We start from the raw sequence: 26,453 nt of genomic DNA on the forward strand, positions 1-26,453 counted from the left end.
GTTAATTTTAAAATATGCACAAAGTGCTCCTGTGCTTTATTCCCTGCAAATATTTCTATTACTGCAGTACTTCCCAACTAAACAACCTTAGAGCCAAGTACAGAAATAAGTTTGAGACTTAGGCGATTGCTGGGCCCAAATTCAATGAGGAAAACTGTTCCCCAGTTTTCCAGACTTCCTAGTGTTTGAACATGACTATTCAAGAAGATCTTAACCTAAGGGAACAAAGAGAGAATTTCAAAAGTTTAAAAACTAGCAGTGACACAAACATTTAAATATTCAAAGCCCTGGCAACTTATTCCCAGAGCTTTGTCTATTTATAAGTAACTGATCCACAGAAGCAAAAAGAACTGGGCAAAATGCTAAGCACAATGCTTACACAAGAGAGATGGATAAGACCACAAGGCATAGCTTTTTTTTTTAAAAGAAAGCTGCTTTTATTCATTTATCGGAATGTAACTGCCTTTGAATGAATCAGCTAAGCCTTCTCTTTCCTTACATGATCTGCAGCCTTGAAACATTTGTTTTAGGATGAGATGCTGCACATATAATATGAGCTTCCAGTGCCTACTGAGCCCAGTGCTTGCCAGAACTAAAGACTAGCAGCCAGAGCTGTGATATTCATCGAAGGGAACTTCATGGATTTGAAGCCACTTCTTTTGAAGTAGACAACCAAACAAAATCTTACATCTTCACATCGTGATCCTCTGTGAATCCTCCCAAGACACACTTCTTGTACAACCATAAGCATAATCTGTTTTAATCAAAACTGTGAACTGTGTTCATCAACATTTTAAACCTACTTGCCTGCCTTTAAAGCACCTTTTTATCTTAACTGAGTACTGTTGAAAAGGAATTTCTCAGGATACGGGGTAGGACATTTAGGACTGAGATGAGGAGAAATTTCTTCACTCAGAGGGTGGTGAACCTGTGGAATTCTCTACCGCAGAAGGCTGTGAAGGCCAAGTCACTGAATATATTTAAGAAGGAGCTAGATAGATTTCGAGACACAAAAGGCATCAAGGGCTATGAGAGTGGGAATATGGTACTGAGATCGAGGATTAGCCGTGATATTGAATGGCGGAGCAGGCTCGAAGGGCCGAATGGCCTACTCCTCCTATTTTCAATGTTTCTAATTTTCCGCAGCCTGCCACCCATGTTGTAGCAAGCTAATTTTAACTCTGCTATTTGGCACAACATAAAACTAGAGATAGGCATTCTTATTTTTGCCACTATCATCTAAACCATGTTTTACTCATGGGCTTTGGAGTTGTGATCCGCGGGGTCTGCAGGATCATCAGATTTCTGTTGGACTTGATACAGTGTCTATAGGTTGAGGGGGACAGAATATAATCTTGTATGCACACACTTCCTACCTAACTTCAGTCACAGTTTTAACATTCAACATTGAAATTGCCTATGTAAACATTTAGTACGGAAATTCTGTATGCGGTTGCCTGTAACGATGATGTTGTAGGCACTCTTATGTAGATGGTGCTACGGAGTGAGTTTCCAAAGTGACTGCACCAACTCTTGTTGCCAGCTTGTACAGTTTTTTTAAAAAAAAACTTCCATTCTTCAACTGACTGAGGGTAACACCCATAATAAACTGGTCAATCAGTTTGTGCTGCAAGGTGGCTAGTTGGGATTTTCACTGTAGGATTATCTTTTTAACTTTGCAAGCAAGCCACTGTACTAATGCAACTAATCTTTTTCAGGATTACTATAAAATCATCAAGCAGCCTATGGACATGGGAACAATTAAAAAGCGCTTAGAAAACAATTACTACTTGAATGCCCAAGAATGTATTCAGGACTTCAATACCATGTTTACCAACTGTTACATTTACAACAAGGTAAGACAATGATGTATCTGTAGTGAGGTAAGATGATGGAGAGCAACATTTTCTACAGATATTCCTTGAAAGAAAAAATATTGCTGACAGTCCTGTGGGACAAATTACCCGCATTGTAAGCAAAAGGCGGTGAATTTAAACTAGAGTGTTCCTCCACCTTACTTTTCTGAATCTGGTAACTCATTTTGAAGTATGATTCTGCTGGCTCAGGCAGCCCTCTGGTACCTCACCCAAGTTGCCATTCTTCACGTGTAAGCCTAGATAGAATGGGAACCCCTGAAGTGCAGTTTGCCAAGATTATGTACTCCATAATATGGAATTATGCTGTACAAGTATCTTCTCCAGGATGAGTGCACTTCCTGTGTATTGCAACATTTTAAGTGTTTCGTGAAGCCTCTATAGCTGCCTGAATTATTGAAATCTGCTTCTGTTGCTACAAGACCTATCCTGGATTTTAGCATTAGAAGCCAAAATAACTGGGAAAGAAGAATGTGGACAGTTATGTTCCCCAATTCATTTACTATACATAAACTTTTCTTTGTGCTAAATTGGACTAGTGATTAAGTTGTCATTTTGTGTTCTCTTTGTTAGCCCATACATGTGTTTAGTGATAAAGCTGAAATTTTAGGTCAAAAAAGCATGTAATACTGGGGAAAATGCAGAAAGAAATTTTTGCCCCATAATATTGAAAGTAGAAGCTGAGTCTTTTGACAGTTCAGTTATGATCTTTCACCAATTGAGCTGAGGGGACCAATACATTGGACTGAAAACCAGTGGGGAGTGCTGCTGTTCAAGTGGATGAATTGTTTTTCTTGGCTTTCACAGCAGGTAGGGGCTTTCATTGAGCTTGGTGAGAAAGTTGTGACCAAAGACTGAATATGCTATAGAAGAAGCTGACCATTCCTTCAAGCAGTTGCAAGCATCCTAGAGACCCATGAAGCAACTTGGGGCTTTGTTTGCAATCACGTTATACAATATAACCATAGTTCAAATGCTTCAAGTTTTGCAGAGATTATTTTGCTTCGGGTATGTCGAGTGCTTCATGTGCAGCGGAATGTGGGAGAAAGGCAATTTTTTTTTTTAGAAGTGCTACATATCCATCGGTTAATTCTCAAACAAGTGGATCTTATCAAATACTTCACTGATTCTAAATAAGCCCCTACTTAAACTTCTGCACTGCAATACTGAATTAACATTGCTTTACCTGCTGTTACCTTGAAGTAAGCATTTGAAAGGCAAGTACAGAAAAATACGTTGGTTAAGTTGGATGAAATGAATAAATTGAGCAGAATTGGGTCGACTGCAGGTGTGGTTTACGTGGTGACAGCTGCCTGTGGGAAGTGTATTATAACAGGGTATTGTGAAAGCAAATGATTGGGCCACTAAGAAATGTAGCTGAATGATGAAGGCAGTACAGATTCATCTGCTGAGGTTGACCATGCTGCTGGTTGGATAATGAATGACTGGGGAGACAGAGTGGAGGAAAATTCTCAAGTAATGTGTGGTTTGTAGAGACTAGTATAAAGTTGAAAAGAGCTCTGTTTCAACTAATCTGCGAGTTCCATGCTCCTGAATATCCATGGGAGCAACTTTCTGTGGGTGTTGTCTGGAGGAGACAGACCATAGCAAAACTGGAACTAGCTGGAAAAGCAACCAAAAATGCAACAGCAGCAGACATCACTTGCCATTTATTTAAACTCTGCAGCATGAATAAGTTTTCCTTAAACTGTTGTGGGTTTTCTTGCTACAGTCCAAAGTTGAGTTTATAAGTAATAAGGTTGCTTTGGAGAGTTGGTTTTTAAAGCTAGTGTGCCTCGTAGTTCTCGCAAAATTTTCTGCCCTCTGCCTCTGACATCTGGTTCTGCGATAGGCAGGAAGCTCCAGGGTGAAGATTGATGAATAGTGTAAGAGGTCAAGCTACACATTCCTCAAATTATTTCAATTGTGAAAATCTAGATATCATTCATAATGGGTGGTGCTCGGAGGACCTTATTTCTTAAATGGACTTTCTAAGCCATCTAACCGAAAATAATTTGACAACTGGGAAAACTGCAGAGATTCAAATGTCTCGGTTTCTTAATACTGTGTAACTCGAATCCATATGTAACTGTTTATACACATTTTACACGGTGATCTTCCACTAATGAAAAATGAAAGCAAGTGTGCATGTTTTTCAGGCAACCCAACAATTGCCTGAACTGTACCGAAAAGGTCCCCTCTCTGGGGATAGTTCTCCTGGGACAGTAACTCTGAAGTTTTTAGAGATTGCCTGTTCGGGAGAAACAAATCTATCCCAAAAGGGCTAAATTTATTGGGACCACTGCTCTTTTTGATATGTATCAATGACCTGGAATTGGGTGCAGGGGGCATAATTTCAAAGTTTGCAGGTGACACAAAGCTTGGAAATGTAAACAGTGAGGAGGATAGAAGCAGACTTCAGGAGGACATAGACAAACTGATGAAATGGGCAGCAGACACATGTCAGATGAAATTTAATGCAGAGAAGTGTGAAGTGATGCATTTTGCAAGGAAGAATGAGGAGAGGCAATATAAATAAAATGGTACAATTTTTAAGGGGGTGCAGGAACAATGATCAGACTTTAAAAAAAAATTATACAGAATCCTTGGCTTTATAAATAGAGGCATAAAGTACAAAAGCAAGGAAGTTAGGATAAATCTTTATAAAGCACTGGTTAAGCCTCAACTCAAGTATTGTCCAGTTCTGGGCACCACACTTTAGGAAGGATGTCAAGGCCTTGGAGTGGGTGTAGAGGAGATTTACTGGAATGGTACCAGGGATGAGAGACTTCAGTTATGTGGAGAGATGTGAGAAGCTGGGATTGTTCTTAGAGCAGAGAAGGTTAAGGGGGGATTTAATAGAGGTGTTCAAAATGATAGTATTTTGGTAGAGTAGGTTGGAAGGAACTGTTTCCACTGGCAGGAAGGTCGGTAACGAGAGGACACAGATTTAAGATAATTGGCAAAAAAAATCCAGGGAGGAAATGAGTGTACACATTTTTACGGAGCAAGTTGTGATGATCTGGAATGCACTGCTGGATATGGTGGTGGAAGCAGGTTCAGTAGTAACTTTCAAAAGGGAATTGGACATATATTTGAATAGAAGAAATTTGCAGGGCTGTCGGGAAAGGGCAAGTGAGTACAGTCAGTTTCCATTCATCATGTTTTCTTTTCAACTGTAAAATGAAGAACTGGTCATCCATCACTCGTGCTTTTGTTTGTTTCACTGTTGTAGGTAAATCATAGTTGCTATCATTTTTTTTTCCTTTTCATTAACAGCAAGGGGATGACATAGTCTTAATGGCAGAAGCTTTGGAAAAGATTTTTCTTCAGAAAATTTCAGAGATGCCACAAGAAGAGATCGAAATACCCATACAGCCTACCAAAGGATCACGGGGTAGAGGCAGAAAAGAAGCAGGTACGTTTTAACCTTCTAGCTTAGCTTTGTGTACATGTTTGTGTGTAGATTCGGGACTGGGATATTAAATTTTGCATTCATTAGAAGTTTCAGGCAGTCCCATGTCTGATTCAGCAATGAGGTGCTGTTTTGCTGATGCAATTGACCTCTGACTCGAAGAATGAGAAATAGACTCCTCTGTCAAGTAGCTGATAGTGAGACTTGATAATGCAGCTGCTGGAATGCAATTATGTATGAGAACATTAGCTCATATATAAAGAGTTTGGTGCCTATCATTGAGTTGTAAACTGGTGAGCACTGCACCTGCAATAGGTAAGACTACTGCTTCGGGTATATTATGTTTCCAAGCTGTGGTCAGAAGAATGGAGCAATGGATTCTTACACTTTGTGGCGAGTTATGCTGCTAGCCAGGAGCTAATGGCAACTGCTATCCACCTAGTGACAGCTCAAGCTGTGCTTGTAAATTGCCGAGCGGCCAACTAGTGACTGCCCTCCTGGGTGGGGGGGAATCTGAGGTTGGAGAGAGAAGCAAGGTCTTTTTGGGTTCAAGGTGGCTCCAAGATGAGGATCTGTTGACCCTCTGTGTGGCAGATTTTGTGTTAACATGTGGGCTGGGCAGTTCATAGCACTCTACAGCACTTTTGATGAATCCAGACAGCCTGGCTCATTAATGAGATTTGGAGGGGCTAACCTAACTGTGGGAGTTGGGATTCTTCCCGCTGAGCTCTAATCTTGCAAGGCAGGACCCGAATAAATAGGGTGGTCCTGATTGGATAAGTAGAGAGACTTACTGGTGTCCCTTGCATTTAGCAGTACCCTTGAGTACTCTCGAGTGTCATTAACCCGTGGCTATTGCTAACTCATGCCTTAGTTCTGGAATTCCTTCCCTAAACCTCTACCTCTCCTTTAAGACCCTCCTTAAAACCTACTTCTTTGACCAAGCACCTGTCCTAATATCTCCTTATGTGGCTTGGTGTCAAATTTTGTCTGATAACACACCTGCGAAGCACCTTGGGACGTTTTACTTCATTAAAGGCGCCATACAAATGCAAGCTGTTAGTTCTCTGGACTTGGATGTGTGTACCTACAGCAGTGTGCATTCCATATCAGGCAAACAAAAACTCTACTTGTGGATTTCTCCGTCGTTTAGTTTGGAGTCTGTTAAACGTGATGAGTTCTTGGGCATGTCAGTCACCTGGCTGAGAAAACCAAAAAATCTCTTTGCGTGTAGATTCTTTAGAGTTGGGAAACAGCATGGTTGATTGATCACAAGAAGTATAATCTTTTTCATCCTCCCAAACCCCAGCTGTGCAACTCTTAAACCTTGAATGTAGTGAAGTGCTGGAAGACCATTAATCAACCCATTTTAGCTTGTTTGAATCATTTAGAAAGTCAATATTTCAAAAACAAAAAAAACTGCAGCATCTTGCTGCTCAGAGAACCCATTCTCGCTTTTAAGGTAAAGTAGAAGACTAAATTTCAGCACCCTGTGAATGAGCAGACCCCTTTTTTAAGTCTAAAAATCAGCAGACAATCTTACTTATCAACTGAGTGCCCACCAGTAGCTTTCTCTAACTTGTGCAGCTTCACAGTATGTGGAAATCGAATAGATTTTATTTTTACTTGTTCACTGGTTTTCGATACCTATTGGCCATGGATGAAGTTCCTTAAATAATTTGCTGGTTAGGTCAGTAAAGAATTGGCAAAATAACTCCCCTCACTGGGCCCCATTCAATGGACTGAACAGAAACATTCTCATGCAAGACCCTCTCCCTAATGGCTGTACGGTGGGATCACATTACTGCTACATCCGATCTGCCAGTACTGATGTAACTGATCAGCAGACAGGATCACTGCACTGGGTGCAGAGTGCTAAAGTATTTCCAAGCGTCATAAATGTTTGCAGTCTTGTTTATGTGGCGGTGTTTGTTAAAGCTCAATAGGTTTCCTGAGACAACATGGAAAAATCTTCCCATGACCAATTTTGAGAGGTTTTCCAATTTGAAGTTGACAATATACTGAAGCACTCAAAAATACTTATTCAGCATTCACATACAGATGAATAGGGAATCATCTAAATTTGTGTGCTGTGTTTTTAAAAAAAACATATTACATATACTTCACATCCTCAGGACATCCCAAAGCACTTTGCAACCAATGAATGACTTGCAACCAATGAATGACTTGAAGTGCAGTTCTTTCTGTAAACAAATGCAGCAGCCGCTTTGTGCATCCCACGAACAGCACAAGATAAATGACTAGTTAATCTATATTGGTGTTGGTTGAGGATTAAATGTTGGCTCGGGCACCAGGAGAGCTCACTGTTCTAATTTGAATAGTGGCATTGGATTTTTTTTATGTCCACCTGACCAGGCAAATTGACCCTTGGTTTAGCATCTCACCTGAAAGATAAATGCTGGTTTTCCACTTATTTGTAGTATTTGCTGAATCAAGGTTTTAGTTAAATGTTACTGCGACAGCCATCATCTGCCTCAGGTAGAAGATTGTTAAATGCTCAGTAATATCTGGAGCCCTAAAAAAAACTCCTGGAAAATCTAAGTGCTGCATGGCAGACTTGTCTTTGTGGGATTTGCAGCCCACCGTGCATAGATTTGTTGACCCCTTTGGTTTCTTGTGGTCCACTTTTAGTCTGTTGTACTTCACACAGGGTTAGTGAGCTTCATGTTGTGATGCAAGACCTCTTTATTAGTTTGGATTATAGATTGATTAGTTACAAAATGATTGCTGGAAAATTGTGTGGATTTATTCTGTTGTAAAACTCTGGTTCTAAAAGTTTTCTTTCTCGCTCTCGCTGTCTTCCACCCCCCCACCCCCCACCACCACCACCTTAGTATTCGGTATAGATAGAAAGGAGATCTAACAAACTAAAGCCTCCTGATTGGCAATGAGGTATTAGGCAAACATGTTCAAAGCAGTGTCTGTTTGAGTGGATTATAGAATGCATTTCCTTAAGTAATTGAAAAAATGCCACAGAAGGTTAAAGTTCACTGCACCCATATGTTGGCTACTGATGTCAAGAGAAACTGCATGCTCTGGCCATATCATCTACATGGAGCAATAGACTGCCTTTTATTGAACCATTGATTTTGATTTGAGGTTCTCTTGACTGCTTAAAGCTGGCTTAGTGTTGTCAGAGAATAATCTCTCATTCTGCACAACTTTTGCATAATTCATTTCTTTATTGAATTTGAACACGTGACTGTTGGATAACCTACGTGTTAGTCTTATAAATGTAGTTCAACTTCCATGTAGAAACGTGTCCCTTTAGTTCTGTGTCCCATCAAGTGTGAATTAGGAGTTTTTTTTCTGCGTCAACAATTCTGTTCCTTTGCTGCTGCATCCTCCCAAAACTGAGACTTGTATGTATAGTGGGGGAAGCGTCACAGTGCCTAATTCTTAAGAGTAGCGTCAGTGCTTTTCCTCAATTCTAACTTCGTGATATATTTTATATATAGGTAAAGTGGTCTACGATAGATGTGAATAGTTATGCTTGCAGTTATGTGGGAAGCTATTTCATGATCTTTTTTTGTTGGAGTTGAGCGTATCCATCAGTTTAAATATTTAATATAGATGACTGTCATTTTGTTTTCATTTAGTTCAGTCTAAACCCAACGTGTCAACAGTACAGACTGTCACACAGACGACAGTGCCAGCATCGGCACCAGCACAGCCGCAGCAGCCACCACCCCAGCGGGCGCCTCAGGCCTCTCAGCCAGCGCCTCCACAGCCACAGCTTCCATCAGTATCGGTGCCGGCACCCACACCCCAGTCATTTCCTCCTGCGACTCCTGACTTAATTGTCCAGCCACCGACGACAACAGTGTCGCCACATACATCAGCACCCCCAATGCCGACCCTCACGCCAACAACGGTGATGACAACAGCATCACAGCCTTCAAAGGTAGATACCTCTTCAGTAGCTTTTCCACTAGTAGTGTTCTCTCCATCCTTCCCTCTCCTAAACTTGGATCATCTGGTTCCCAGCATATAGGGAAGTCAGTGTTGTACCACAAATGTTTGCAGGAAAGTCCCAACATTTTTAGAATCTGTTAGCAAGTTAATAAAATAAGCTGCAGACTTTGCAGATGTTTTTCATAGTGTTCCCTATTACCCAAATTGGAAGATAATGAGTGTATGATTCATTTGTGCTCCAGACTGACTCAACCCAATATTAAGGTCTGAGGAAAATGAGAACACAAGAAAAACAAATGAGGACTTGGTTAAGCCAGAGTGTATTCTTAATTAATTCTGAGCCGTTTTCCAGAGCATTGGATTCTTTGTAGACACATCATTGTACTTTAAATTCCCACTGCTGTAGCTGGCCTAGTAGCACAGCAGTTGAAACGTTTGATAAGAATCTTGTGGACTTTTTAGACAAACCATGTCTGAGGCTGGAAGCCACCAGCCATGGTTGTGGTTTTCATTTGCTTTTGGCTGGGTTGTGCCTTTCACCCTGGGACCAAAACCTGACTCCAGTCATCTCTCATCTCTCTTTCTCTCTGTGAAGTGGTCAGAACCCAGGAACTTTCCATTTTGTAGGTTGGGGCAGTGTGAAAAAGGGGCATTTTGAAGTAGTGAGCGTTTGCATCAGTTACAAGTATAAATTATATTTTTAAACTCCCCCTCTTTTTCCCATATATGTATGCTGTTCAGTTAATACTGCCGAGTAGATTGGCGTGTTTGGTCCTAATACGTACTCTTTTCTTTCTCTTTCAGCTTAAAAAGGGTGTGAAAAGGAAAGCTGATACAACAACTCCGACAACCAATGTTGCAGTGAAGAGTCGAGAGTCTTCTCCATTAATGACCGAACCCAAACCTGCAAAGATCCCATCCAGAAGTGGCAGACCTCCAAAACCTGCTAAGAAAGAGATGCCAGACTCCCAGCAGCAACATCTAGAGAAGGGTGGGGGTGGTGGGGTTGTGGGTAATGGTGGTGGTGGGGTTGTGGTTGGCAGTGGAAAAGTTTCAGAACAGTTGAAGTACTGCACTGGCATTCTTAAGGAAATGTTCGCCAAGAAGCATGCAGCCTATGCCTGGCCCTTCTACAAACCCGTGGACGTAGAAGCCTTGGGACTGCACGATTATCACGACATTATTAAACACCCCATGGATCTCAGTACTATTAAAGTAAGCCAATACCTTACAGTCTCTCGTAGCTGTAACTTTAGAGCTTGGATTGTAAAGCATCATTGAATCTGTCCTGTGTTGATCATTTTGAGGTGTGCTGTATCCCACTCTGGTTCTTTAACAGAGTGCTTGAGAAATATCCTGAGCAACTTTTTATATTGTCTGCCTCAAGACACTGTACAGGCTCAGTCCCAACGAAAGACGTGGTTGAAGCCATTTTAAGTTGCAAGGGTTAATAGCTTGATGCATCTTGCAATACTCTGGTTCTTAGAGCGCATGCATGTGGTCAGTACAAAGACCAAATTGGACCCAGAAGAGTTTTGAATTCCTGCTGCATTTTGGCATTGCTTTGGTCAGCTGGTCTAAGGTTCTGCCCAGTCTGAGGAAACTCTTGAGATTAAAAAAATAATTCTAAGTGTTCTTTTAATGGTATTTTAAATTGGACAACCAAGGTTTAAATACTATTTAAATACAAATTGAATAAATATAATCTGATTTAGGAAAAATTGAAGAGAATAATTTAAAGCAAAAAACTGTTTTTCAGCTGTTTTTTTATGAAGAAACTATGTTTTGAATACTGGAATCCAGTAAAACTTGTCTAGAACTACTCAGCTTTTTACTGTTTAATTCAAAAAAAGGGAGGGTGTAAGGGGAGCAGAACTATAAGCTATTTGGTAATCATCCAAGCAAAGAGTTCCATTGTTTAATAGGAAAGATAACCAAAGTAACCCCATTCTCCCAAGCCCACAATCTCTCTTTGCAGAAGAAAAAAGTAATCAGAAAAAGAATTAAATCAATCATGTTACAAAGTTCAGTAAATTATACACATTGTATAAAGGTTATTGCCTTATGGAGTCCTCTGGACCTCTGGCAATTGGTGCTAAAGTCTGCTTCCTCCTGTTGGTCCTAATAATTCACCCAAAGCTCAACTTACAGTGGATATTAAAATTGTATTTCAAGTTTGACTATGAAGCAAATTAGCGAGTCACTAGGTGGTTTACTCTGGTTTTCCATCCTAATTATCTTTTTAACAAAACAGGAATTTTCTTCCAATTAAACACACTGAGTGCTATAAAGAGTGCTAATGGACGACTGCTGTGTGGGTTTTATTTCGACTCGTGAGGTTGATTGTGATTGGTGTTTATGAGCTTTGCAGTCAGCCTTGTTTGTGAAGCAGAAAACTATAGAATGTGAAATTGTCTTGCTATGGTTTAATGATAAGCTGCATCTGGCAGTGTCTTCATGTGTGCTTGTAAATGACCATCCTGGAATGATGACCTCCTGAGGCTAGCCTGTGTCCTGATTCCAAATCAGTGTTGATTATGGAATTACATGTTTCTTTTTCTCTCTCCACCGTTCTTCCCCCCCCCCCCCCCCCCCCCCCCCCCGGCCGTAGAAATGGCAAGCATTTAGAATGACAAGTACATAAGGAAAAGTAGAAACGTTTTTAAAGTTACAAACCAGCTTTATTAAGTGATGCCTTGTTGCTTGGAGTTAAAAACCAAGGAATATAATTGCAGCAGTTTAATCCCAGTACTACCCACTAGGTTTGTCCTGGAAATTCACAGCAGCTAGGTGTTTACTATTTCAGAAATTTAATAAGTCTTACTTCCTCTCCTTATTAAAGCGCTTAGAATTCTTTTACATAATTTGTTAGAGGTTATGAAGCACTAAATTGCCAACAGATTGTTTTCTGAACCTAATGCGAATTTCCTGTGGATTTCAACTCAGTGATGTTTGGAAAACTACACTTGGAGTGCCAACGCAAGATATTATGGAGTAGAGGGCACCAGGTTAACTTCTCCTGCACCCCTAATTCTGTTGCGTACCAAATCTTGGGTGTGTTGCTGGAGTGAAGTGCTAGATTGAGCCCAAATATCGTCCCTAAAGAGGTTGGGTGAGATTGTCATGTAACTCGTCTTCATGACTGGCTAATTTGTGGTGGTGGTGATGGTGAAGCTGGAAGCAAAATGCTGCCTGGAGGAGGAGCGTGGACTGGCGAAACAAAGAACTGGGAAGGAATTGGGATCGGGGAAAATGAACAAAATTAAGAAGAACCTGAAGATTGCAATTGATTGCAGTGGCAAATGACTTAATGGATACTCAATATAGCACAAAATTTCATTGTACTACTTTCATTGAGAATTATTGCCCCCAGTTATAGCATTCCCTCTAAATAAATTGAGGGTGCATATGTATTGCTTCACAAAAGAATGCTGCCAATGTCACAGTAAAGGAGGAGGTAGTAGAGAAATTGGATAGGATAAAAATAGATAGAGGTTGTACTTAGGTTGACAGCGCTCAAAGTAGAAAAGTCACCCGGACCAGATGGGATGCATTCTAGGTTGCTGAGGGAAATAAGGGTGGAAATAGCGGAGGCTGTGACTACAATCTTGGAATCCTTAGATATGGGAGCGGTGCCAGAGGACTGGAGGATTGCAAATGTTACGCCACTGTTCAAAAATGGGAAGAGGGATAAACCCAACAACTACAGGCCAGTCAGCGTAACGTGGGTGGTGGGGAAACCTTTCGAGACAATAATCCAGGACAAAATTAATTGTCACTTGGAAAAATCAATGAAAGCCAGCACAGATTTGCTAAAGGCAAATCATGTTTGACTAACTTGATTGAGTTCTTTGCAGTTAACAGAGAGTTGATGTGTATATGGATTTTCAAAAGGTGCTTGATAAAGTACCCATTTAATACACTTGTTAGCAAAATTGAAGCCCATGGGATTAAAGCGGCATTGGCTAAGGAACAGAAAGCAGAGTCATGGTGAATGGTTTTTTTCAGACTGGAGGGTTGTATATAATGGTGTCCCACACCCCCTCTCCCCTCCCCCCACCCCCAAGGTCGGTATTAGAACCACTGCTCTTTTTGATATATTAATGACCTGGACTAGGGTGTACAGGACATCATTTCAAAGTTTGCAGATGACACAAAACTTGGAAAAGTAGTGAAGAGTGAGGAGGATAGTAGCAGACTTCAGGAGGACATAGACTGGTGAAAAGGGCAGACGCATGGCAGATAAAATTTAACGCAGGGAACTGTGAAGTGATGCATTTTGGAAGGAAGAATGAGGAGATGCAATATAAACTAAATGGTACAATTTTAAAGAGGGTGCAAGAACAGAGACCTGGGTGTTTATATACACAAATCTTGGAAGGTGACAGGACAAGTTGATTGTGCTGTTAAAAAAGCATATAGGATCCTGGGCTTTATAAATAGTGGCATAGAGTAGAAAAGCAAGGAGGTTATGCTAAACCTTTATAAATCATTGGTTAGGCCTCAGCTGGCATGTTGTCCAATTCTGTGCACCACACTTTAGGAAATATGTCACGGTAGAGAGGGTGCAGATGGGATTTACTGGAATAGTACCAGGAACAAGGAACTTCAGTTATGTGGAAAGACTAAAGAAGTTGGGATTAGAACATAAGAAATAGGAGCAGGAGTAGGCCAATCGGCCCCTCGAGCCTGCTCCGCCATTCAATAAGATCATGGCTGATCTGATCCTAATCTCAAATCTAAATTCATGTCCAATTTCCTGCCCGCTCCCCGTAACCCCTAATTCCCTTTACTTCTAGGAAACTGTCGATTTCTGTTTTAAATTTATTTAATGATGTAGCTTCCACATTGTTCTCCTTTAGAGCAGAGAAGGTTAAGGGGAGATTTAATAGAAGCATTCAAAATTATGAAGGGTTTTGATAGAGTAAAATAAGGAGAAACTGTTTCCACTGGCAGAAGGGTCAGTAACCAGAGGACACAGATTTTAAGGTAATTGGCAAAAGAGCCAGAGGGGAGATGAGAATTTTTCTTACGCAGCGAGTTATGATCCAGAATGCACTGCCTGAAAGTGGTGGAAGCAGATTCAATGGTAACTTTCAAAAGGGAATTGAATAAATACTTGAAGGAGAAAATTTCAGGGCTTTGAGGAAAGAGCAGGAGAGTGGGACTCATTGGATAACTGTTTCAAAGAGTTTGCACAGGCACGATAGGCCGAATGGCAGCCTTCTGTGCTGTAAGTTTCTATGTGACACCTAATATCTCCCAGCCCAAGAATAAATTTGGAACAGCACTGTCTATGACTATCTGAAATTGGTTTTAGGTCTGTCCCTGCAAGTAAGCACCATTAATAAGTCTCAAAACCTAAAATTTATGTGCCAGCAAATCCTGTGTTCTGAATCCCTTTGAGAAGTTATACTTGTATAGAACCTTGGTTAGACCATACTTAGAGTACTGTGCACAGTTCTGGTCTCTGGCTATGAAAAGGATTTAGAGGCATTGGGGAAGGTGCAAAACTTCATATGCGGAAATGAAGTTTTGCACCTTATCAGGAAAGGCTAAGCTGGCTGGGACTTACTTATCAGGAAAGGCTAAGCTGGCTGGGACTCTTTTCTCTAGAAAAAAGACTGAGGGGAGATCTGATAGAGGTCTTCAAGATTATGAAAGAGTTTGATAAGATAGACACAGAAAATGTTTCCATTTGTAGGGGAGTCATAAATAAGAGAGTCACTAATGAATCCAATAGGGAATTCAGGAGAAACTTCTTTACCCAAGATTGGTAAGAGTGTGGAACACGTTACCAAACACAGTGGTTGAGGCAAATAGCATAGATGTTGTTATGGGGAAGTCAGATGAGCACAGGAGGGAGAAAGGAATAGAATGGTATGCTGATAGGGTTACATGAAGTAGGGAGGGAGAAGGCTCATGTGGAGCATGAACATCGGCATAGACCAGTTGGGCCAAATGGCCTGCTTCTGCACTTTGGACTCTATGTACATTCTACATTAAACCAGTAGGTGTGCTTCCCCACCAACTATCTGTCAATATAACAAAGGTGACAGTAGAACAGGGAGAGACAGTCTTGACTCATTTGTTTGTATGTGTTACACCTACGAAGTAGTGGAGATGATATGAGGGATAAATCCATGGAGCTAATCCCACTTTGTTTCCCCCTGGCAGGGCAGTAGTTTGAGTAGTAAAGTCAGGGACAATAAAGGAGAATAATTGGGCTACTGATTTATGGTAACTGGAAAGATTCAAATTAGATGGATTTCAAGATTTGTACTGATGTTTTCGGGGTCATATTCTGCAATTCCATATGCTTATAATTAAAACCATTTGCTGTGGCTGACTGAATAAGTCAAATTCTGTTTTTATGTGGAATTTTAATCAATATCCCAGGAAATGAATTTTGCAATTCCATCCATTTTTCTGCGAAAACTTGCAAATTTGGCAGTGAGAGTATTACATTGTAATGGAATTGGAGCAAGTATCTAACCACATGTGACTGTGCAACTAAATTAATTAGTCTTTAGGCGCTTCTAATTGTTCGACAGTAGCTTTTGAAATTGTAAATTTTCAGTAGTTAACTTAATTCTCGGTTGCGAGCAGATTTGAAGGTAAGTGTTACTAGTTCCATGTTTTACTCTTCAGTTATATATCCATTGTCACAGCTGGAGTAATTATCCTTTAGATCTACTAGTTGTACACGGACTAAAATATTTTTAAAGCATATTATGCTTTATACTAAATATTTGTATGTTTCTTGCTATTCTATTGGTCATTTCCGCATATGAATTCTTATTCTATATATGGTCTTGGAGGAATTCTGAAAATTCAGACGCAATTCAGACCAGGGGCCAATAAGCAATGGTCACTATGGACCAATAACTTAATTTTCTAGTCATACTATTCCCATGGGTTAATTATCACTCAAAACCAACAGGCTGCAGTTATCACGGAAACAGCCACATGGTTAATAGGGAAATGAGCCATTACTATATAAAATGAAATCTTCTGATTTCCTGACCCTTGTGGCCTGCCTTTACTTGCATTGGTCTGGAACTCTTGTCAAACACTGACCGATCAGGCTCGTCGAGTGATTGACAGTAGTCAGTGCGATTGCTATAAAGCTACAGGAACAGAATATGTGATTAATATTGGTCATCGAGATTGCTTTGAAATGTCACTAACGTCTTAAAGGTGATGTGATAACTACTAGCCAATGAGATTGCTGGAGAATGTCGCTAACGATTGAAACCATTATCTCTATCAGCAATTGGAAAGGCACATGATTACTGTTGGTCAGTGAGCTTGCTTAAAAGAGACGTACCAATCTTCTAACCATTAAACTCAAATCATCTATGAATAATTTAATTGTGGTGTGGCAACATTATCTTTAACAATACTGTTCTGTGTAGCAGGTTGTAAATACTGCTACAGCTGTAGACTGCCCAAATGTAGCAGGAAGGATACCTCCATAGTTGATCTTAGTTTTCTGTGCTTCTGCTTCCATTCTTCCTCTTGCTGCTCCTCTGCCTCAATACATATCCTTTTGATGCTTCTAATCCTATCAAGTGATTTGAGCCTCATTCTGCTGTGTTGTGGAGAATGCCAGTATAACCTTAAATGCAATTGGAGTACCATAGATTATTCTCTCATACATTCTGGGTAAGAATCTATGATGGTAATAATTTCGTACTGCTTGGTTAGTAAGATGATGTCAAGATTAAGAACAATTACTTGGACACATTCTTAACACACTGCAGTGAGATTGTTCTTATCTATATGTTGTGTGTGAACCACAAAAAAAAAATGGATTGATCAAGGGCATGTAATTGAAAATGCAATTGGTTTTGCTTTGCAATTAAAATTATTTGCTTCAATTTATTTTCAAACTTGTTGGGCACCGCAGAAATAACATTTCAGTTCAGTATCGTAGGTTGCAAGTCTTAATACTGCTATAAAGTGCCTGAGTATTGCAGATTCATCACTTGTGGCTCCATCGTCTGATCATGTGGAAGGAGTTTCTTACTAGACTTGTGTGAGAATGGGTTTATCCAGTTGCATTACATTTTTAGGAAACCTTTCAATGAGTTGGCTTTAAAAATTCCAATTTTAAGGTAATTGGCAAAGGAATCAGAGGGGAGACTTTTTTATGCAGCAAGTTGTGATCTGGAATGCACTGCTTGAAAGGGTGGTGGAACCAGATTTAATAGTAACTTTCAAAAAGGGAGTTGGATAACTACTTGAAGGGGAAAAATTTGCAGGGTTACGGGGAAAGAGCGAGGGACTAATTGTATAGCTCTTTCAAAGAGCCGGCGCAGGCACGATGAGCTGAATGGCCTCTTTCTGTGCTGCATTGCTTTATGATTCTATGGTGAGGCAGCCCCCTTTGCAGTCAGTGAGCTTGGGGTGGAAACAAATGCATAGGCTTGTCACTGTTGCAGCTGGTTTACAAAGGAAATACAGGTTTTGGGAAAATTCTTGGGCTGCTTTTATGTCTGATCTTCAATCCCATTCCAGTGCTTTTCGCTACATTCCTTCTCGTTACCTCTCTTGATCATTCTGACCCTATCCTTCCTCCTTGATGCCTCTGCTTTCAGTGCTTTTCCCTTGAGGTGGCTCTGGCTGACTTTGTGGTGATCAGAATGGCAAAGTTTCAATTGCTGTACCATTGTGTGGAATCAGAAAGGTGGAGAATTGAAAGGAGAGTCATTAAAAGTCTTCAAAATCGTAACTGAATTAATAACATTCCTTGTATTTTTTTTACATTGTCTCACATTCCCTTGACCCTCAACCCAGTCTTGTGGAAAGTAAAAAAGTTTACATGCTTGGGGTAAATTCTGAAATTTGTAAATTTCAGCACCAGTTGCTTGAACCTTGGAGAAGTCCAGATAAGTGTTCTAAAATCATACAGCGCAGAAGGGGGCCATTCGGCCCATCGTGTCTGTTCTGGCTTTTTGTAAGACACGTGCTTCTGTTACATTTTGAAGATAATGCTAATGACCTCAACTGTCATGGAGAATCTAGGAATGATTGGAGTATAATGGGAGAAGGGGCTATATATGTGTGGCTAGGTGGAGGAAACTGACAAAGGAATTAAAGCTCGGGAAGGTTTTTAAAAGGCAACATAAACCCCAAAATTTCAGGATGAAAGATGCAATAAGAATGGAGGGAAGTTATGATTCAGGAATTTTCAAAATTAACAAGAAAAGGGAGCACACAAGATTAAAAGTGTGATAAGCCCTCACTGCAGTAGATGTAGCAATAAAACACAGCATTGTTTTGCTGACTTTTACCCTGTAGCTTAACTATATTCATTCTGGGAGACCAGCCAGTATGAACAATATTTTTTTTGATAGCCAATGTGATGCCCTAATTCAATCATGTCAGATTTTGGAGGTACCCCAGCTGCAGTCTAGATTCTGAAATGTAGTCTGCTCATGTGACCTGGATTGATAGTACTTGCTTACAAATTCAAATAGTGTTTAAGTACTAATTTTCCATAAGGTCCCCATGTCACAGTGATGTGTGTCTCTGATTAACTCAATTAGGGACAAATTATTCCAATCCTAATGCATTTCATCTCTTGTACATCTTAAAACATTCTGTGCAATTTATTTGCAGGAAATCCATATATAAACAAAATTGTTGTGTTGCTGTGAGCTATCTTGGCTAGTAATCCCATGACCATCCCAAATATTAGTCTCTTTCTAGCAATCTCATTGGCCAGTAATAACATGGCTGGTGTCGCTTTTTAGCAATTTTATTGGCTAATAATGTGACTCTTCCACAATTGGGCTCCCATGTGGTGCTGTAGGGATTCAATGAGTTTGTTTGTACAGCAATGATGTGCCCAAATACACTCAAAGCCAAAGTAGATACCTATTAGACTTGGGTCCACAATGGAATAAGTGTTACTTTTGTAAGTCCAGCTTCCCTGCAATGGGAATTTCTACCATTTGGAGACAGTCTGCCTGTCTTAGTGTTGCTGTTGTGTCACTACTGTGATTTGCTGTGTGCAAATTGGCTGCCGCGTTTCCTACATTACAACGGCAACTACACTTCAAAAGAACTTCATTGGCTGTAAAGCGCTTTGGGCTATCTGAGGTTGTGAAAGGCGCTATATAAGTGCAAGTCTTTCTTTCTTTACTGGTCTTACTGGTCTTACACTCCATTTGTGATGTAGTGGTGCCACATGTGCTGGTGATTTTTAAAGGTTCACTTTTTATAGAGGGAAAGGCAAAGCAACATCAGGGACTTAAGAGTCAAGAACGGGACAGAAACATACATAGAAAAGATGATGTGGAGATGCCGGTGATGGACTGGGGTTGACAAATGTAAGGAATCTTACAACACCAGGTTATAGTCCAACTGTTTTATTTGAAAATTTTTCGTCACACTCGCTCATCTGACGAAGGAGAAAGCCTCCGAAAGCTTGTGATTTTCAAATAAAACAGTTGGACTATAACCTGGTGTTGTAAGATTCCTTAAAATAGAAAAGATGGGGAGTTTTACAACTTGCATCAGCCTGGAACCTGTGAACAGCACTATGGGAGATGCTCTAGTTAAGTATACATGCGCATAGTTCATGTCTGTTCTAGGTCAGACTTGTGCTATGTAGCTGGAATGAAATTTATTCCACACATCGCTACATTTATCAGATTATTTCTGTGAAAGACGGAGCTGCAAAGACAATGCTTAATATTAGCATTTTAGGATCCATTGGTAAAAGTTGTGCTTAATTTGGGAGGGGGGTGGTAGCTTATCAAACTCAAATGTAATTTTATTTGGGAAGGGGAGAGAACATGGGTCTAAAGTCATTGTTCTGTACTTCAAAACACTGTCGAGGAATATGAAGAGCACTAGAGCAGTAAAATAGAAGTGAGTGCTCCACATAAAAGATGAGCATGTACTTCATATGAACTTTGAGGGGAATAAGGAATTGCTGTTTGACATCTTTGGCTGCATTGAAGGTATGCGAGTAGAGGGATATTGGAGTGATATCGAGAGACTCTTGCTTTGTGCATTTGTTTTTCTGCTGTTTATATAAAATTCATTTAAAACAAAAACAATACTTATTTAGTTTTTTCATATTTTAAATTGGAACAATATTCTTTGCTGAGGAAGCCACTTTAAATGTAAATTATTTTGGACACGCATATGATGTTGAACTGTAGTTCCTTGTTGGGCGCACCGATTCTAGTACTCTAGGTGTAATTAAGTTAGTCTGTTCAGTCCAGGCGCAGATGCCCAGGCCTTTAGTAAGTTGGAATTTTTCCTCCAGAATTTTTGTAGAGTTTGTAGGGACAGTTGAAAGTAGTTCCCTAGCTCCAATGCATTAATGTATTGCAGTTTAAAATATCTAATGGTTCCAAAATGATCATAAGCATGTTTGAGTTACAAACAATGAGTTTTGACATCTCCTCCTGTTGTGCTTCTAGTCAAAAATGGACAGCAGACAGTATGGTGACGCTCAAGAATTTGCAGCAGATGTTCGGTTGATGTTCTCCAATTGTTACAAATACAATCCTCCTGATCATGAGGTGGTGGCCATGGCAAGAAAACTGCAGGTTGGTATCTGGTTCTGAGAGGAATATATTGTAATGAACGCTTCGTCCATTGGTCTGTAAAGCCCCCTGATTTATCTCTATACATGACTGCTCTGGAAATGTAAATTGCTTAAAGATAAGTATCTACAGTTTAGTGGAATGACTGTTCACTCTAGTAATTCTTTGCAGTGAGCTCACACTCTTCAGCGTTTTCCTGCAGGAAGATTGGAGACTGCTCTTGTGCGCTTGCTTGTTGCTCCCCTTGATACAGCCCCTTAGTATTGAATAGTATATTAAATGGTGACCTAAAGGAGGGAACAGGATAAGGAGGAAGGCTGAGAAGTTTTTATACTTAAGTTGGATTTAAACTAATAACCTTTTGTGTTTTTACCAGAAGGCAAGTAATTTATCAAAATAAACTGCTGTAAAGCAGTCCCTCCAAATGGACAAGAAAAATGTCTTTCAAGCAGAATGACGTTCATATAAAAACTTTTGTTTTCATCTATGTTGGAAGTAAACATGATCCACCTCCTTGGCCTTAATATAAAAGGTGACGGTAAAACCGAAGATCGAGGGGTGAAGTACGCACATCTTTATAGTTAGGAGTGCCAAGTAGAAAAGATCAAAAAAATGTGCCCAAGATTTTGGGTTTTGAGGTGTTAGCCTAGGCTCAGTGGTAGCAGTCTTGCCTCTGAGTTAGGTGGTCACGAGGTTCAGGCTGCACTCCAAAGACTTAAGCACATAATCCAGATTGACACTTGAGTGTAATACTGATGGAGTACTGCATTGTTAGAGGTGCCTTCTTTCAGATGACGTGTTAAACCAAGATCTCATCTGTCCTCTCAGTTGAATGTAAAAGCTCACATAGCACTATTCGAAGAAGAGAAGGGGAGTTCTCCCAGCGTCTTAGCCAACGTGTATCTCTAATCCAACAGATTATTTGGAAATTTATCTCATTGCTGTTAGTGGGACCTTACTTTGCAAATTAGCTGCTGTGTTTGCCTACATTACAACGGTGCATTGGTTTAATCTGCAGTTTGAAGATTTCTTGGGGGTTGGTGGAGGGTCGAGGGGGCAATTACTTGATCCCTACAGTTATAATGTTTGTGATCCAGAATTGGTCTTGATAAGGTTGTTCTTTTGCTCACAGTAGAAAAACATTTTTAAAAAAAATCAGAATTTGGGAAGTCCTTTTTTGTGATTACCCTGGGGTTTTGTAGTTTTGTGGGGGGTTGGGGGAATGATTCTCGATACCTCAGCACAGAACAGGTTCCCCGTGGGAGACAGTAGGTGACCCTGCTAATGCTTTTGGTAGTGTTGCTCATAAGCTAACCTGTCTGAGATGTGACCGTATGGCTTGGTTCAAATTCTCTTTTGCTTCCCTGTGAGAAAATGCTTCAACTTCTACTTGTCATCTTTAGCCAAGAATTTGTCACGTGGACAATGATGGGCTTGAATCAGCTATTTCCTTCATAATATAATGCATTGGTACTAATGTGTTGAGTCATGGGTCACTCTCTTTTTAACACACAGCATTAAAGCCGCAGTCCATGAACACTTCATGGTATACCAAAATGGATCTAGGAGGTAAAAGCTGGCTTTCATATTTTGGGGTTTTCATTTTTTCCAGGATGTGTTTGAGATGCGTTTTGCAAAAATGCCAGATGAGCCTGTTGAACCAGTTGTTCCATCTCCTCCTCCTGTGCCACCTCCGACCAACCAGGCCTCATCCTCCTCCTCGAGTGACAGTAGCAGTGACAGCTCCTCTGATAGCGACAGCAGTACAGATGATTCCGAGGAGGAGCGGGCACAGAGGCTGGCTGAGCTCCAAGAACAGGTATTGCTTCTGAGGCCACTGTATTAAGTAAGGTGGTTGTGGTTGATCCTAGTACCCTGGCATTCACCACAACTGCATTTTTTTAGCAGCAGTAGGCAGGTGATTGTGCAGTTTATAAACAGCCCTGAAATAATTACATTTTATGGTAAATTAGTGAGAGTTACAAAATGTTATTTTGGCTCCTTATCTTAAACTCTTGGTTAATTTGCATATACTGGCTGTGCTATTTCCCAGTAATTAACTGCAAATTTAATAAATAGCTATGATTGTAGTATTGTTAATCCATCAGTACAAATGTTCTCACACAGTAGACTGGCTGTCAGCCCAAGCTCCTGTTGGTAAAAGCAGGCTCAAAAACTGTATTACTTTACTTTTCTCCCCAAAACGTAACGTTATGTATGTATGTCAAATTCCCTAGAGCCATTAAAAGATTATCATCTCATTCTGGGATCAAGATAGCGTTTATGAACCATTCGAGCATTGCTCTCAGGGTTTATTGCTAACTGAATTGTTGATCAGATTGGTCCTTTATTACTCCATTGTTCTCTGCATGTTTGTAATTCCCTGTTTGGTAGATTACAGTGGTTAATTCTTGAATGGGATGCTCTGTCCCTTTTTCAGCACAGACTATTGGACTGTTCATGCAAAATGCAGTGTTAACCTGCAGTACCTCTGACCTGGACCTGGAGAGGTAACTTCATATTTCTACCCATCGCACACCATCATGTGATTTATCTCAGACTCTTCCAACAGACTCCCATACCTGCTTGGATTTCAAACATTACAAAGAAATTCTAACACAATAACAGGCCATTCAGCCCAACCAATCAGTATTGGTGTTTATCTCCCACAAGCAATATCCCTGTTCTTGTGCCTGCCCAGTCCACTTTATATCCCCCTTTCCTTCATGTCCCCATGTCCCTTTATATTCCCCTTTCCTTCAACAACTTATTTGACCTATTAAAAGTTGACATGGGTTCTGCTTCAACTTCTAACTTTAAAAAAAAAATCTCTCCTCCGTCACTTACATTTAACTGTTTAATTTTCTTCTCACACTCCTTCCTGCTAAGGTTCCATCGCTCACTTCTGAAATGTCTTTTTTTTCTTTGCTGACTTTTCCCCACATCTATTCTCAGACATCTGTTTGCCCTATATCCCGCTCACAATCACAAGCTGGCCCCTTTTGTCCTTTTTGCTTCTGCTCAATTATCCACTGACTCTAACATAGCATCTGCTGTCATCCACGTTATCTCTTCAAGTCCCCCCCCCGCCACCTTGCCGCCACCATCTCAACTTTCCAATAGGTCATCCCCTCCACCACCCTCATTCATTCTTCCATCACTCATGTTCCTGGCTGCCCCATCCCAGGTATATTCCCTTGGGCGCTAAATGCACTTAACACGTGAAACAGCAATTTCCATGTATTTCCTTCATTCCCATTCACACTTCTCGGCGTGGTCTCCTCTGCAGTGGGACAACAAATGCAGATTGGTTATCTACTTTGCCCACCCATGTTCTCCTCCCAAGTTTGTTCGAGACCTCTTTGTGGCTCACCACTTCAGTTCCCCCTTCCATTCCCATTTTGAACTTCATACCTTTGGCTGCCTACAACTAAATTCAATGCAAACAGTATTTTCCTCTTGGGCATTCTGCAACTGTCTAGTTCAAACATTGACTGTAACAACTTCAGAATCCATCCATTTCACTTTATTGTTAGTTTTGTCCATTTATGTTCCACTTGCTTTCTCCTACTTTGGAGCTGATTCTCCCATGTTTTGTATTTTCAGTGCCTTTTCACAGCTTCACTGAGATTACCTTTATGCATCACCCAGAAGTTTCTCTCTCTCTTATTTATATATAATCTACCGTGTGTGTGTATATATATATATATATATTAAAAAATCCTGTTCACGGGCTGTTAAAACTGTTGGCTGTCACTGAGTATTTAGCTTATTTAACCTTATTTTTTTACAAGTTTTCATGACAACCTGCCTGTTTAGTGCATATTATCTATTATATGAACATTCAAAAAAGGACAGGAAAACAGCTGGTCCATCGAGCCTATCCCATCTCCTGTGCAATTTCTACAAATCAATCCTATTTCTCCCCTCTACCCCCCATGCAGTCACGCCATCTCCCGCAAATGGCAAAAAAAACTTTAGGCCAATTTTAGTGAGGAGAAACTCTTGGAAATCCTCCTGAAGGCAAACAAGCAAAGAGACCACAGTGACTGGTGATGCAAACGCCAATGACCTAACCTGCCTTCTATATGTAGATGCATTTTCCAATTGCAGACTATGAGATAAGAGCAGGCCATTCGGCCCCTCAAGCCTGCTCTGCCATTTAATGAGGTCATGGCTGATCTGATTTTTACCTCAACTCCACTTTCCCACCCTTTCCCCAGATCCCCTTTGACTCTTGCTGATCAAAAATTTGTCTAACTCAGCCTTGAATGTATTCAATGACTCAGCCTCCACAGCTTTTTGGGGTAAAGAATTCCAAAGATTCACGACCCTCTGGGAGAAGAAATTCCTCATTTCTGTCTTAAACGGGCGACCCCTTATTCTGAGACTATGCCCCCTAGTTTTAGATGCCCCCATGAGGGGTAACATCCTCTCAGCATCGACCCTATTGAGTCCCCTCAGAATCTTGTATGTTTCATTAAGATTTTCTCTCAATCTTCTAAACTCCAATGAGTACAGACGCAATCTGTTTAATCTTTCCTCATCAGACCACGCTTCCATACCCGGAATCAACCTAGTGAACCTTCTCTGAACTGTCTCCAATGCAAGTATGACCTTCCTTAAATAAGGGCACCAGAACTGTATGCAGTACTCCAGGTGTGGTCTCACCAGCACCCTGTACAGTTGTAGCATGATTTGCCTGCTTTTATACCCCATCCCCCTAGAAATAAAGGCCAATGTTCTGTTTGCCTTCCAGATTACCTGCTGCACCTGTATGTTGACTTTTTGTGTTTCATGTTCGAAGACACCCAGATCCCTCTGTACTGCAGCATTTTGTAGTATTTCTCTATTCAAATAATATTTTGCTTTTTTATTTTTCCTCCCAAAGTGGATGACTTCACATTTTCCCCCACATTATATTCCATCTGCCAAATTTTTGCCCTTTCGCTTAACCTGTCAATATCCCTTTGCAGACACTGTGTCCTCATCGCAACTTGCTTTTCCCACCTATCTTTGCATCATCAGCAGATTTGGTCACAAGACACTCTGTTCCTTCATCCAAGTCATTGATATATATTGTAAATAGTTGAGGCCCCAGCACTGATCCCTGCGGCACCCCACTAGTTACAGATTGCCATTTTGAAAATGACCCTTTTAGCCAATCCTCTATCCATGCCGGTATATTACCCCCAACACCATGAGCTCTTATTAATCTTTTATGTGGCACCTTATCAAATGCCTTTTGGAAATACAAATATACTGCATCCACTGGTTCCCCTTTATCCACCCTGCCCGTTACTTCCTCAAAGATCTTGCAGAAACTTGTCCAGTCTACACAATTCTTTCAGGGCTATCTGTCTGATTTGTTTTAAGAGCACTGATTCTAGCCAGGACTATTATCTGCTTCCATATTAAAGCTTTTTTAGGATCAACCCTATTTTGTATTGTTGATCCAGCATCATCATCATAGTCATTTGAAACCTCTGCCATATCCTGGGACTCCTAACATATCCACTAGTCTCTTCAATGTTTTTTGGCTGTTCTGAGTCATTGAAGGAAACAGGTTACTGTTTGATGCCTGTCCTTGAATTTTCTGTAAACCTGTTTTTTAAAAAATAATCAGTTAGCCAATTTACCATGTCTTTTAACCTTAGG

General features: G+C 40.5%; 1 protein-coding gene across 5 annotated transcripts in view; it reads left to right on the forward strand.

Moving 5' to 3' along the window:
• The window catches only part of brd4 (bromodomain containing 4), a 160,299-nt gene that overhangs the window by 73,587 nt on the left and 60,259 nt on the right, over nt 1–26,453 (forward strand). For all 5 annotated transcript variants that reach the window (XM_067973142.1, XM_067973143.1, XM_067973141.1 and 2 more), the window contains 6 exons: nt 1,719–1,856; nt 5,154–5,292; nt 8,910–9,214; nt 10,030–10,440; nt 20,670–20,798; nt 22,408–22,614. In XM_067973142.1, the coding sequence (XP_067829243.1) occupies nt 1,719–1,856; nt 5,154–5,292; nt 8,910–9,214; nt 10,030–10,440; nt 20,670–20,798; nt 22,408–22,614 (1,329 nt within the window). The remainder of the gene's footprint in view (nt 1–1,718; nt 1,857–5,153; nt 5,293–8,909; nt 9,215–10,029; nt 10,441–20,669; nt 20,799–22,407; nt 22,615–26,453) is intronic.

The sequence above is a fragment of the Heptranchias perlo genome, chromosome 37, assembly GCF_035084215.1.
Source record: "Heptranchias perlo isolate sHepPer1 chromosome 37, sHepPer1.hap1, whole genome shotgun sequence".
In the NCBI taxonomy this organism is placed as follows: domain Eukaryota; kingdom Metazoa; phylum Chordata; class Chondrichthyes; order Hexanchiformes; family Hexanchidae; genus Heptranchias; species Heptranchias perlo.